Raw genomic sequence first — 15,012 nt, 5'->3', positions numbered from 1 at the left:
CGAAATAATATCACACAACACTTCTTTGTTCCTCTAAGTAAACTGTGATGCTTACATGTGTATTAAAATGTCATTTCTAACTGCAATATGTTGTTTATTAATCATCTGAAAATGACTCATGATTTGTATCTGAGCCCCAGAAAAGTGGAGAGAAGAGAAAAATGTTTTGTTCAGTAAATAACTTGACAACTACATGCTGTAATGGTCAAATATAAATATAAAGTATTTCCTTAGTTGAAGGCATAAAAAGAGTTTCAGGTTGATAGGTTTGTAGCATAAACCTATTCGCTGGAATGGTCAAGACAATTCAACCACACAGCGAAAAGCATTGAACACCAAGCAGGCAAAGTTCTTTAAGTTTCTCGTGCACGGGGGAGAACTGGACAAACGCCGTTACTTTGCTTGACCCCAGTCGCTCTCGTCCGCTCCCCCCGTAATACTGCTCTGTATTGAGGTTACATGAGTATGCATAGGTTCATTAACATATGACGTATGCATACAAACAAAGAGCACCTTGTCTGTGCGTTGTGTAAGTATGTGTGTGGTGGTGGGGGGGTGTCAAGATGTGACCCCATAAACGACTTCCCTAAACCTGCTGGTCTGGAAGTCCAGAGTCTATTAAGAGTCTATTAAGAGTCTATTAAGTGAAGGAGGACAGAGTGTCACATTTTGAGTATCAGTGAATCCTTACAGAATGATTATGATTGGACTGTGTGAGCACCAACATCACTGTGCAGTTTGTTTGTACCTCTTCACAGCAGTTTGATTGATCAAGAGAAAGCATCGACCCCTCTGTGACATTAAAAGGTGGCCATGAGCATAAAATGAAGGCGAGTGTGTCTGTGAGAAATTCAGGGCTCACAAATGAACATTAATATGGCAACTTTTTCTTAAAATGGTGTAATAACAAGAATGGCCAGTAGGAGGCAGTGGGTTGATCATTACTGGAGCCTCTGTGTTTCCTTCCCATTAACTATTTTGAACTGAGCTCAGCAGCTACAAACTACAGTCAGCTGTCCACCTCAAACATATCAGCTCGTTTCTTGTTCAGAAGTTTACACAAAATTAAATCATATCCCATCATGCATCTGTGGTTATTTGCTGAATATGCTCAGTGCTCTTGAACCCACAGTGCCTGTCATGTGTTGTGTGGATATATATAACACTATGTGCAGAAATTTTGCATTTTGCTAACTGTATGTGAAATAAATTGATTTCAGTGAGTCCTCACCTCAACACCTAGTTATTATCACAGGGTGGAGGCCCTAAACCACACACTCACACACCATTAATATTCAGTGTCATGTTTGCTGTTCTGAGATCAGCTGACAACATGCAAACATGGAAAACCTGAAGCAACAGAACAGGATCAATGAGCAGCTGTGACATCGACTGAGTCAGAAACAACATGAACTCAGAGATTTGTTGTTTGTAGATTTATATTATTATTCTGGTTCTGTTGTTGTGAAGGGTGAAACGTTTCTTGATAATTGGCTGAAAGTGATTCATAATTTCTAATATTGTGACACAACATGTGTGATATTATCTTATGTTGTGTGGAGACTTTTTCTTGTGGACAAATCTTTTTTTAATGGAAAAATAAACACCACACTTAATTCTTTTGCTCTTTCATATTCTGCTGATAACCACCTGACCTTCCTGATCCCCGCCCCTCTGCTTCCTCCTCCTAATCTGCTGGTTAACTTGGTGGTTTGGACACCATACATTGTCTTTGTTTTTGCCTCCAGGTGGAGAAAAATGTAGATTTTTTTTGATAAATGCAAAACTTTTTACCAAACCTTGAAATATATACAGTGATCTGTTTTATTTAAGAAGCAATGAGCAGTAAAAATACAAGATTAAACCATATATAAGACAATACAGAATAACATCTTTGTTCCTCTGAACAGACTGTGATGCCTACGTGTGTAAGAGATAGTTGTTGGTTAAGTCTTTTCTCCAACAGGTTTATTTTTATCTGCTGAAAGTCAGATACTCTTATAAGAGGAAATGCAGCCTGTGGTTTGTTTCTTTAAAGTCAACACAGCAGAGTGGAAATGTGCAGATATGACAATGTGTGAAAGCAGGTTAAAAGTAGCTTTATTGTGGTGATGACACATGCTGGACTAAAGGATAAATAAAGCATGTGGGCATCAAGAGAAATGGTGAAAAGCTTGTTTCTCACGCTCATGTCTTTAAGAGTCTCTGCATGGACGTGCTGTAAATGTTCATTTATCTCTGAAATAAATAAAATCATCCATCACTCTCTCTGTCCACAACATCATATACAGACATGTTTTTCTTCTTACTGCAACTTCCAAACAGGCCAGTTCCTCACAGTATAACACAAAACTCCAAAGTATAATCACTGCTTTGTAACCAGCAGAGGAGCCAGTAAATCATCTAAACCTACTGATACTAATGTGTCTGTTTGGCTGCTGTTACAGAAATGGTTCCTACACCTGTGATGATGACGTCAGTGTTTGACTCCAAACTGTCTGCTGGACTCTGCAGCATCACAGAGTCCCCAAGTTTTTAGATATTTTTAGTTTTCATATCTTGAAGCATTACAATATTAAAATATTGATAAGTACTGAAACTTCTGCACTTAACTTTTACATATAACCTGAAAATAAGCTAAAAACAGGAAGTTACATTTTAATGTATTTTATCTTTCTAAAAGAAAAGTGGTGGGATGAAAAAAACACACCTGCTGTTAAAGAATCTAAAACACTTGGATATGAACATGTTGGTGAGTGTGTGTAGATGATACTGCAACAAACCTTAATCATAACCTTTGTAAGAAAGTGTTTGACAGAATGAAGGATGGTGGCTGAGTTTTCATGCTTTTACTATGATTAATACAACAGCCTGAGTGACAAACTGAGACACACTACATGCTCGTGTGGAGGGACTAGCCAATCACAACGTATTCACTGTTTTGTCCTTTTGGACTCACTGTGGGTGGAGCCTATAGTAGCTGTCATAGTGTGAAAGATAACCTAGACAGGTTATAGAGAGACAGACAACCATTCATGTTCACATTCACACCTGCAGGCAACAACCTGAATCACCAGTTAACATAATAATATATGACTTTGGACTGTGGGAGGAAGCCAGAGTACCTGGAGAGAACCCAGACAGACAACCATAGTGGGAGTTGTCCCTTATGAGGGTCATGAATCTCATGTCATGACACACATAATTAATAATGTGTGTCATGACATGAGACAAGGTGTGAAAAGTGGGTCATTGTGCTGCATTCCAGATACCTCCAAACTTGGATGTTGGAAATCGGGCGTGGCATCACTCCCGAGTTGCAGAAAAAGACAGGAAACACAGGATTTGTGTTGGTTCTTGGCAAGTTAGAGCAATGCAGGTATGATAGTAGTGTAGTATGATGCTTGTTGTTGTGACTAATCAGTGTTCAAACATAATCATGGCTCATTCAAGGAGTTAAAAATACACAACAGTGTAAAGTTTTTTGTCAGGTGGCCGGTGCGTGGTGTAAGAGTAAGAGCAGATATTCGAGACAGGAATGAACAAAAACTGAGACGTTTACTTTAGGTTGGACCAACAATATAAATGAAGAACGCAAGGAAACTAGGACGATGTTAACAGCAAACTAAACTGGACAGAATTAACACTAGACACAGTGAACATGAAACTTAAACGTCACCAACATGAATGACATGAATACCTGAGACATGACTCGTGATGAACAGAAACATGGCCCATGGTGAAAAGATGACCTGCCAATGAACGAATGAAAACTCACATCACACAAGGGTGACGAGGGAAGTGGAAACACAGCTGGAAGCAAAACTAAACACAGAACGTGATACTGTCAAAAGAAAACAGGAAACATGCAGACTAAGAAACACAGACCTGAGACTCAGACCAGGGAAGAAACAGACATGGAAGCAGAAACGGGAGATGAAGAAAAAATTACATAACTGGATGCAGTGCGAGGGACACAGAGATCTTCTGTGTTATTTAGTGCGTTTATGAAGTGTAGAGGTCCAACACCTCGCTGCATATGTCATGACAACACACTGCACAAATCACATAAACGTCTCTGAGAATAAAACATAATTATGAGCTGGTAAAATATGTCACCTGACCTGAAACAACAGAAGGTAAGAAGCAAACACAAGAAGCAAGCCTGCATGTTTGCAGTGGACAGGAAATGTGAACACGTCACACAACTGCTGTGGTCAAAGCTACAGGAGCTGTTTGAGGTTTGTATAAAAGGAAAGGAAGCACAGAGAGGCCACAGTCAGAAGAAACACTCTGGTCTTATCTGTATTAAATGCAGCTTCTCTTTTTATTATTGATGTAAAGTCAAAGTGTTTGAGATCAGCTGAGGATCAGAGTGCAGCAGGGCTGGATGTGAGGATGGGGCACTCTTTGCTCTGCATGACGGGGTTATTGTGTAAGTACATTTGTGACATTGTTTGAATGGCACTGATTAATGAAAGTGTTTTTCATGTGTGAGAATTAGAGTGTATCACTGGTTTGAAGTGTTTATGTGAGAGTTTGAACAAAGCATATTTGTGATGTTTATGAAAGTTACAGACAAATGTTGGCTGGTTCCTTGGTTCAGTTTAGTCTGGAGTATCATGTTGGATACATCGCTGCTTGTTGCACTTGACTCATTGTTGTTGTCTTTAAGGTCACATATTAATAAATTTTAAATTAAACTTTAATAACTATAAGTTTAAAAATGTTTTCTCATGTCTCAAACGTACTTTTTATGCACAGAGAAAGAAAAATACTCTTAAACTCTTAAAACTAATGTCCTAATTTAGTTTGTTTTGTTTGATTTTCCGTCAGTTTGATCCTAATGATGTTTTATCTTTACTCCATTACTCTCTTCTACGTTAATGCTGATGCTGAGACATGGTTATTTTTCTCTCCTTTTTGATGCTCAATAAATAATTAGACTTTTATTTTTACTTTTTAATGCTAAGAAAAGACAATCAGATTTTAGAAATTCAAACATCTGCAGTGAAATGTCAGAGACAGAAAATATCAGAGTAGTGTTATTATCATAGAGACTAGAGTCTAGAGTAGGGTTAGATATCTACACTGTGTTGTTAATCATTACTAAAACAGAATGCATTTGCATCAATGTTGATATCCATAGTGTTGTCTTGGCTTCCTGAGGCACAATTTGATGCATAAAGGAGCCATCGCACGCCAGATTTACGCTCTCGCATGTGTGCATTGTTGACCTTTGAAGTGTTTTTTGTGCTTCTTCCTTTCCTGCTGTATTTCGCTACACTTGCCAACCAATGAACATTCAGCAGACGCTGACATCATCAACTTCAAACAGCGTGCAGTCAGGACCTTAGAGGATGCATGAAAGCATGTGTTGGGTGGGTGAAAGTCCCTCCCCCTCTTTGTCCCAATGAAAAGTCTATTGTGTCGACACATTTGCAGGACTCTGCTCTCGAAGCTGAATCCTGCTTCTGTGAATCAGCTGAGCTTTGATAGTTTGGAGGGACACATAGTGCCACCTGCTGCAGAGATATTATTAAATAGTGACTAAAAATCTTTAAATAATATCAAACTTATAACATTAAAATGTAACACTGTTGTAAAAAAGGACAAGATATGAATGCTGTAGAGACTCATTAATCTGATGATGTAGCACACAGAGCAGTAAATTAAACATTTTTATTCCCGTTAACTATTTTATCATTGAGTCCAGTCTCAGTGCTGCTGTTGATTTCTGAGGCTCTGAAACTTTAGACTGGATCCATTTAAAATAAAATAATTGTTTTTCACACTTAAAACAAGTCTTGGACTTTTGTTTTCCTTATTTCCTCTTTAACCCTCAGTCAGCTCACATATGTGTAATGAAACTTAATGTCTGTCTGTTATTGGTCAGTTTAGTCTGTGTGTTAAAGGCCTTTTCATAAAAATCTGACAATCATGATCACACCTTGTTAAGCTGCTATTTCTGTGTAAAAGGAAGGAAGCAGAGAGAAGTTTAAAACCTCTTTGTTTCCTTCACAGCTCTTTGGTATCTGCTGTGCTGCTGCTTCACTCTCTCTCTTTACAGAAAGTTGTAGAAGTTTTCAGACGTGTCACTGCTGGATGTGAGGATGGGAGCCACTTGGCTCTGTGAGCTGGGCCTATTCTGTGAGTACATCACTGACTCCTATTGTTTGATTCATACTGATCCATAAACATGTTTTAGTAAGAAGAACAGAGCATCAGTCATTTGACCATTTCAGGTCATGTGATCAGAGGACTCATGATTGTTACCAACATGGTTGTTTGTAGACTGGATTAGATTTTAGTGCACTGACTCAGATCAGAGTGGAGCTGCTTTAGTTTATCTAAGAAAGGTTTGTTTCTCCATCAGTGATAATTTGATGCTTTTGACATCCTAATATAAAATGTAACCAATCATAGAAGACACTGATTAAACATATAACGGCAGTGATTAAAGCCAGTGCTAGATTTAAACAGCCTTTTAATGCAGACTAACAGTAAACTGCTTCCTTAGTCAAGGTATAAAAGAGTACTACACTGATCCTACTCCTTACTAAATGAAACTTGCGTCCTAAAGGAAGATTAGAGCTCGTCCAGCCATAAATAGAGATCTTTTTTTAAACTCCCAGTAGGCAGGTTTAACTTCAGCTTAATGGTGTTTGCTGTTGAAGACATGTAAATTATTTCCACTTTATATTATATACCACCTTCTAGAGAAATTCTTGTTGAGAGAAGTGACCCATTACAATTTGTCAATGACATAAATTTTTGAGATGTCATTGATCTCAAAAATACATTTTGAGATAAGTACTGAAAAGTCAAATACATAAAGGAAATACTGGGGAGATCATTTCCCTGTTGGAAGCCAGTCGTTCACCTGTTGCCCAAAGAGGATGGACTGTACCGTTTTTAGGACACTAATGTTTTGTTATCACCATGTTTGTTTGTAGACTGGATTCTATTTTAGTGCACTGACTCAGATCATAGTAGATGTAAATCTCCAAGTGTTTTAAGGAGCTTGGTAAGAAAGCGACTGGACTTTAAACCCTGGTGGGATTGTCAATTAAGAAGGTCATTAACTCACTAATGATCAAGAAATGAGACACATCATTACCAACAGTGTTTTATTTATGTTACATTTCAAATCTAACATCAACAAAACACTCACATGATTTGAGTGTCTTTAGTTTGATAATGTCTGAAGTTTCTGTCTTTATTGTAGTGCTCTGTACGCTCGTCTGCAGTGGACACGCTCAAGGTGACTGAACAGTTTTCACTTTTTCTATTTCTTCCTTTTTATTTAGCAAAGATTATTCTCAACCTGTATGACTCTACATAAATAAAGTATTAATAATCAATCAACATTCTGCCTTGAGCATAAAGTGTTTCAGATTGTCTGTTGTCTGATTGTTTGTGTTGGATTCTAGATGCTGTGCTAACTATTGAACCCAGCTCGTCCAGTTTTTTCATTGGAGAGTTTGTTACCTTCAAGTGTGACATGAATGAAGGAAGAGACACTGACTGGTATTACGAAATCAAGAAGGATGGTCGAGAGTATGTCCCCTACAGTGAATACAAAGTCTACACATTCAAAATTAGCTCTGCAGATCAAAGTGGTGAATATCAGTGCTCTGGTAGCTGGAAGGAGTCACATTATACAAAGAACAGTAATACTGTCTTTATAACTGTATTAGGTAAGTCCTCAGTGATTACAGTTTTTTACAGACGCTAGGACACATTTCTCAATACTTAGGTCACGTTTGCAAAACTCCTCACACAGTGAGCACAACAGAAGTCTATGTGGGCTAAACTGAGGATCAGTTATCATTGTTTTGGCACAAAATGCATTCAATGACTACATCTCTCAAATTTCATGAATCATCTTCTCACTCAGACACAACAACTGCCAAAAATCTTTGTACGTACAGGACATTTTGCATGTGCTTACATACTGTTTTCAAAACTGTTAAACTTATGGCCAAAACAATAACACAATGCAAAACTTGAAAAGACAGCAAAATTCAACAACAATATTTTATTGAAACATATTTTAAATCTAAAAATGCAGTTTAACCAGCCACAGCTTATTCTCATTGTAGATGAACATCTACACAGGTGTTACTCCTTCAATTTTTCAACTCCTTCAATTCTGGCATGCCAGAAGATTCTTTCCTAGGTGTGTTGCCCTAGATGACATAAGATGTGATGTGGATGAGAACATGTGGCCAAATGGAGAAGACCGAGTAGATTAGCATTACTATTGTATGTGTATCAGTGGATGGTGTGTATACAAATTCTTGTACTTTGGGATTACTTAGTGCAAAAAAATAAAAAATACATAAACAAATATTACAGTTTTTTCTGAATGCTTAAACCCTAACTGTGATTCCTGTAGCACAATCTCTAAAACTATTCAGACTTATAGCAAAACCACTCACTGAGTTTGCAAAACTAAAAGCACAAAAACTGCTTTGCACTCAGTTTGCAATTTTGTAACACACACTTTGCAAAACTGTAGGCACAATTCACTGCACAACACTCAATTACCAAATTTCCAACACACTCCTAGCAAAAGTATACACATGTATGGCTATCATTAACACTAATTTGCCAACTGTCTGGCACACTTTCACATGTGAAAACTTTTTTAGATAATTAGTTCACTTTGCAATCAGCCTAAGCACTATAATACAGGTAAGCTGTGTGTGCGGAGTACAATGGAGGGAGCAGAAAGAGTGAGAAGTAGAGGAGGCCGAGGAAGAGGACGTGGAGGTGAAGAAGTAGGATGAAGAGGACGACAAGGACAAGGAGGAGCAAGAGGAAGACGAGGAGGGGGGAGAGGAAGGGTAGGAAGAGTAAGAAATAGAATTGCTGATGACATCAGAGCTACAATAGTGGACCATGTAATCAACCGTGGAATGACCCTGAGGGTAGCTGGCCAACGGGTCCAGCCTAACTCGAGCCGCTACACTGTAGCAAGTACCATAAGGACATCTTGAAATGAGAATCGGTGAGTACAGTCACTTCGCACAAAGATTTGTAGCACTGCCGTATGCCAATGAGAAACACACCAATACCATTGATGTAAAAATACTGAAATTGTTACTTTACAGAATTGCTAGATGACCAGATCCTGTGGGGCAGAGGAAGCATGTTCACTGCAGACCAAGTAACCCATATAGTCATTATGGCGACTGCAAATAATCCTATACTTGGAAATAAACACTTGTGTTTGTTTTGATGTGTTTGAATAAACACCAGTACTTGAAGTTTGGATCCCTCTATGCTTATGGATCTATGACAGAAGTATGAGCTCAAACTGACATAGCCTACCTTGTGCACAGAGAAAGCAAAAGCCAGATTTGTTTTGTATTCATACCATAAGTGTGCAGTTGGCGCATTGTGTGCTTAGTAGATGATGGCTTGTGTGTACTGTTTGATACGGAAACACCATTTTTACGAAGGTGTGAAGAGTTAATCTAGCTGTGTTTGCTTTTGCAAGAGAACTAAAATGTTTTGATTATTGGGTGACAGGTTTTCTTATTTGTGTGAAGAGTTTTGCAAAATTAGCCAATAGTTACAAAAAATGTGCTTAAGCAATCAGAAAAAACTGTAACGAATTCTGCATGATGTCTGATTCATTCCAGTAACATATATTGAAATTATAAACAGAGATGTGTCCTTGTTTTACACAAGAAAACACTGTGTAATGCTACATGTTGTTAGTGTTTTTTAGGTCATTGTTTTGTGGGTGACAAAGTGTGTTTGTCGGCTGTCAACCTTTGCTAGTGTTCTGGAAGAATGAGGTTATTTGAGACCTGAATGAAGTGTTTTGGTAGTTGTAGTGCATTTTGAATGTGAAATGAACTGCTTTGCCAAGCTGACGGTCAGTTAGGAGGATTGTGTGAAGAGTTTTGCAAAAGTGACCTAAGTATTGAGAAATGTGTCCTAGCGGCTGTAAAAAACTGTAATACTGCGATGATTTCTGTTAAAATATATCTGAATTATAAAAATGTGTGTTTAATAAATGTTTCATTGAAAGTATTGTATTTCTTATGTGTTGGAACTTTAACAAAGATCCTTGCATTTTACCTAACTTTGTTCACAGTGCACACTACAACCAAAATACTCAGACAATATGTCATTACAGCATGTGCATGTTTTACTGTATAACAAGAATAACTGTGGATGAAACTTAATTTAAATAATGAAAAAAGAAACATCAAAAGATTCATATAATTTAAGGTGACGATGTTTCTGTTGTCTAAATGTGTGTGTGTGTGTGTGTGTTTGTGTGTGTGTGTGTGTGTGTGTGTGTGTGTGTGTGTGTGTGTGTGCATGTGTGTGTGTGTGTGTGTGTGTGTGTGTGTGTGTGTGTGTGTGTTTGTGTTTCCTTGAACTGCATTAGTTTATATTCAGTGTGAATTCTTCAGGCCTGAGAATGAACAAACATTCATACTGTGCTTATTTAAAGATCTACAACCTGAATTACTGCAGCTCTGTCACCATGTTGAGACAGAAATCAGAAAAATTTAAAGTGACTTAAACTGTAGAAAAAAATATATAAAATATAATGAAGACATTTGTAGATTTTATTGGGGGGGTTTAAAAAAAGAGGATTTTTTTAAACCTTTTATACATTTATATTGTATCAGGTGTACATTTTGTTCTCTTCTTTTTCATATCTGCAGCTAAACCCAGGGCCACACTGACAGCAGGAACAACAATCATACCAGTAGGGGGCAGTGTGACACTGACCTGCTCTGTGCAGAGCTCTGATGGATGGAAATATGAGTGGTTCAGACGAACCCAAACAACCTCTGAAGTTCAAATCAGAGATCAACAAAACAGAGATATCAGAGTATCTGAAGGAGGAATCTACAGCTGCAGAGGAACAAGAGGAAACCCAGTTTACTACACAGAGGACAGCAGTGATGTCACAGTTGCAGAGACTTGTGAGTTTAATAATTTTATTGCTGCCAAACTGAGAGATGTCATTTTGTGTTCTGTGCTAACAATTTCATTCACCAACTGTGAGTTTAATAACCCTGAAATGAGAGACACCTCCTGACAAATAGAAGAATTTATTCCATCTTTTTTTTTTATCTTTATGTTTCTATTTGTGTCTAACTGGATATTTTTCTGTGAACAGTTCCCAGTAAGCCCACTGTGACCCTGCAGCCATCCTGGACTCAGATATACAGCGGTGAGACAGTCACTGTCAGATGTGAGATTCAGGGAGGTGAAGGAGCTCAGTGGACGTATGAATGGAGAGCAGCCAAGTTAAACACACCTCCAACATCCAATGAATACAGAATCATCAGAGCTACTGAGTCTGACAGTGGAGGATACAGCTGCCGGGGCAGAAGGGACTATTTCTTCTCAGAGTGGAGTGATATCATCACACTGACTGTATCATGTAAGATCTTTCATCCAGAGTATCTAAATAAGGAAAAAGCACTTCTTCTTTCTTACAGTTTTATAACTGTCTTTCATGTTGGTCAGTAAAATGTTTAGTTTTTATTCCAACAACAAAAACCTGAACAGCAGCTTTTTATTCACAGTGAAGAGAACAAAACATATGAGAGTAACTTCTCTGCTGTGCAGCTCTAATACATGAAAGATGAAATGCAGAACAAATGCTGGATCTGTCTCAGCTGCTCCACCACATCCACTAAGAAACATTAAATCCACTGATTGTTCCTCATGTGTGTTTTTAACTTAGAAATGCAGCAAATTAAATATGAAAGATTAGTGTTGTGTTTGTGTGATAGTTGTACAGTTTGTTGCAGCTTCACCATTAAAGTTATGTGATATTTATTATTTCCATATTTCCACCAAGTTATTTCAACTGGTTTGATTCAGTCATTGACTTTTGTTCTTTTTCTAAACTGAACTGCAGATAAACCAAAGGCCAAACTGAGAGCTGATAACACAGCTGTTCCAGTAGGGGGCAGTGTGACCCTGACCTGCTCTGTGAACCCATCATCATCATCTGGATGGAAATACTACTGGTACAGAGATGAGAAATCCTCTGAAGCCCTGACCACACAAGATGCAGTTTTCCACTCAAATGGACAAATCAGTGTCTCACAGGAAGGACTCTACAGGTGCAGAGGAGGAAGAGGAAACCCAGTTTACTACACAGAGGACAGCCAGTCAGTCAGGATTGGGAAAACTGGTGAGTTCAAAGTTAATGAACCCCAAATCACTTCCTGATTAAGGAGGAAGATGAAGAACAAAAGGCCTTTTGACATTCATGTGTTTATTTCTTGAACAGTAACAGCCTCAAACAGGCCTGTTGTGACTCTGTATCCAAACTGGTCTGAGATATACAGAGGAGAGACGATCACTGTCAGATGTGAGATCCATGGAGGAGACACTGAGTGGGATTATGAGTGGGAAACAAACAGCATGATAAAAGCTCCAAATCAAAATGAATACAGGATTAGATCTGCTTCATCATCCAACAGTGGAAACTATCGCTGTAAGGGCAGAATGAAAAGTTCACAGCATGAAACAACAGAGTGGAGTGATTCAGTCACACTGACAGTTTCTGACAGTAAGTAGAGTCATAGTTCATTTAACCTGGAAATAGAAACAGTTTGTAAAAATGTGTTTTTATTAGTACATGTTGAGATATTTGACATGTTTAGATAGTCTCACTCTTAAAGTTCATCATAAATATTTGTGAGTCAACATTTTAGTGACATTGAATTCAGAGTTAAGAGACGAAAGATTGAGAGAAAATCTTTGTTGAACAGATGAACCCCGTCCTGTCCTCACTGTGTCTCCATCATGGCTGAGTCCTGGAGCCTCAGTAACTCTGAACTGTGAGGTTGAACATCCGTCTGCAGGATGGAGCTTCTACTGGTATAAAGCTGTTCCTGATCTATCAGAGAAATCCTCCAGTTATGAGCTGCTACCTGATGGCAGTGGGACTGCACAGGACTCCTACATCATTCATGGACAGACACACACAGCAGGATATGTGTGCAGAGCTGGAAGAGGAGACCCAGAGTATCACACTGATCACAGTCAACCAAAGTTTGTCTGGTCTGCAGGTCAGTTTGATTCTGTCTATCTTTTTTCAAGTAATGCAACAGCAAAAAAACTGTAAATTGATGGGGTTTTTTTTTTTGGGGGGGGGGGGGGGTAGCATTGAAGGTGAAAATTATACAAACATTGCTTCTAACACTGACCTTTAAACATTAAAGCAAAATAATATTTTCACTGTGATATTTTGATCCTAACATCTGTGAGCTTTGTGTCTTCACTGCATGTTGTTTCCAGATGTTCATTCAGCAGCGTCTCTCACAGTGAGTCCTGACAGAGTGCAACACTTCACCTCTGACTCTGTCTCACTGACCTGTGAGGGAAACTTCACTGAGTGGAGAGTGAGGAAGTTCTCTGAGGACGGCCGACTCTCTGACTGTAGGAGAATGACTGGATCCACATGTGACATCAACACATCAAAGTCAGATACTGCAGTGTACTGGTGTGAGTCTGGATCAGGAGAGTTCAGCAGTGCAGTCAACATCACTGTACAGAGTATGTTATTATACATTTACTTCTTGGATGTTAATGATTTAGACGTCACATGAACATTTGTCCCAGCTTTGCTGTATGTGAAGTCATTTCATGTGGGAAAAATAAAACACATACAGCAGTTTTTAAACACAGAAGATCAGATCTTCATGATAAAAAGCATTTGTACAATCTGTTCTTATTATTGTTTGTCAGCTTTTTCTCAAAGTGTGCACCAGCTGATGTGACTGAAACAATTGTGTGTGATTGTGTCACAGATGATGGTAATGGTCCTATCCTGGTGAGTCCTGTTCATCCTGTGACTGAGGGAGCTTCTGTTAGTCTGAGCTGCAGTTTGAGAACACAAAAAATACTTTCCAATGTGTTTTTCTATCACAATGACAAACTTATTCAAAATGATCCCCGAGGGGAGCTGAAGATCTCTGCAGTGTCAAAGTCTGATGAAGGTTTCTACAAGTGTCAGTACTCAGGAAGAGAGTCAGCACAGAGCTGGATGTCAGTTAAAGGTGAGCAGGATCAAAACATCTGATGGAGTTTTATAAATGAGTTTTGTTTTAAGGCTTGAAGTCACCTCGCTTTATTTTCTGAGAACTTTCCTAAAATTATTTTATGAATTATAAAGTATAATTAAACTTTATTGTTTGTTGTCACAGTAACTGTGTCAGGAGCTGACAGCTCTTCATCTCCTGTGTGGTTGATTGTTCGACTGGTTTGTGGAGTCTCTCTCATTATTATTCTCCTGCTCTTGTTGTATCGCTGCACAACAACCAACAGTGAGACCTTTTCCTTTACTTAACACAAACTCTTTATCCTTCAAAGACACAAATTCATCATGAGGTTCATTTAAAAGCAAAAGTCTTATTCTACATTTTTAATAAAGGTGCTGTTAATGAGCAGACGTTTAATCAACACCATCAGCAGCAAGTGTACTCCTCTCTTCTTGCTGGTTAGTTTTTCATCCAGTTATAATATTATGCTGCTGTTTGCAACAAGACTGTACTTATTAAATCTGCTGCAGCTTTTAATATAAATGTTATTTTCAATAATATTTGTTTTTTAAAATAGCATCACAGACATGAGGTGACTGATTTTCTCTGACCTGCAGGTGATCGTTGTGGCTATGAGATAATCAGAAGGTCTGAAAACTCTGAAAATGGTAAAGTATAAACTTTCATTAATATTGAGCTTGTGGACGCTGGATGATTATATAATAACTGTGTTTAACATTGAAGTCCATGCGTCCAACTATTTTCTTACACTTGGGACCAGGTCGTGGGGGCAGCATCCTAAACAGAGAGGCCACATCCTCCAGCTTGTCTGGGGGAACACCAAGGCTTCCCACACCAGCCGAGAGATATAATCTCTTCAGCATTTCCTTGTTTTGCCCCAGGGTCTCCTCACAGTGAGACATGCCTGAAAAACATCACACATGAGGCATCCTTGTCAGATGCCTGAACC

At 38.5% G+C, this 15,012-nt stretch overlaps 1 protein-coding gene across 1 annotated transcript in view; it reads left to right on the top strand.

Moving 5' to 3' along the window:
• LOC147335421 (Fc receptor-like protein 5) overlaps positions 1–13,610 on the top strand; it is a 60,786-nt gene extending 47,176 nt beyond the window's left edge. The window contains exons 7-12 of the mRNA XM_086278755.1: positions 10,698–10,961; positions 11,159–11,425; positions 11,909–12,187; positions 12,293–12,568; positions 12,771–13,070; positions 13,300–13,610. Coding sequence (XP_086134881.1) covers positions 10,698–10,961; positions 11,159–11,425; positions 11,909–12,187; positions 12,293–12,568; positions 12,771–13,070; positions 13,300–13,610 — 1,697 coding nt within the window. The remainder of the gene's footprint in view (positions 1–10,697; positions 10,962–11,158; positions 11,426–11,908; positions 12,188–12,292; positions 12,569–12,770; positions 13,071–13,299) is intronic.
• The last annotated feature ends 1,402 nt before the right edge of the window (positions 13,611–15,012 follow it).

This window comes from Aulonocara sp. 'chitande type north' Nkhata Bay, linkage group LG3 (assembly GCF_057382095.1).
Source record: "Aulonocara sp. 'chitande type north' Nkhata Bay isolate Kocher_YH1m ecotype deep benthic linkage group LG3, A_spYH_male_GT1.1, whole genome shotgun sequence".
NCBI classification, from domain to species: domain Eukaryota; kingdom Metazoa; phylum Chordata; class Actinopteri; order Cichliformes; family Cichlidae; genus Aulonocara; species Aulonocara sp. 'chitande type north' Nkhata Bay.
This window is presented reverse-complemented; position numbering and strand designations above follow the sequence as displayed.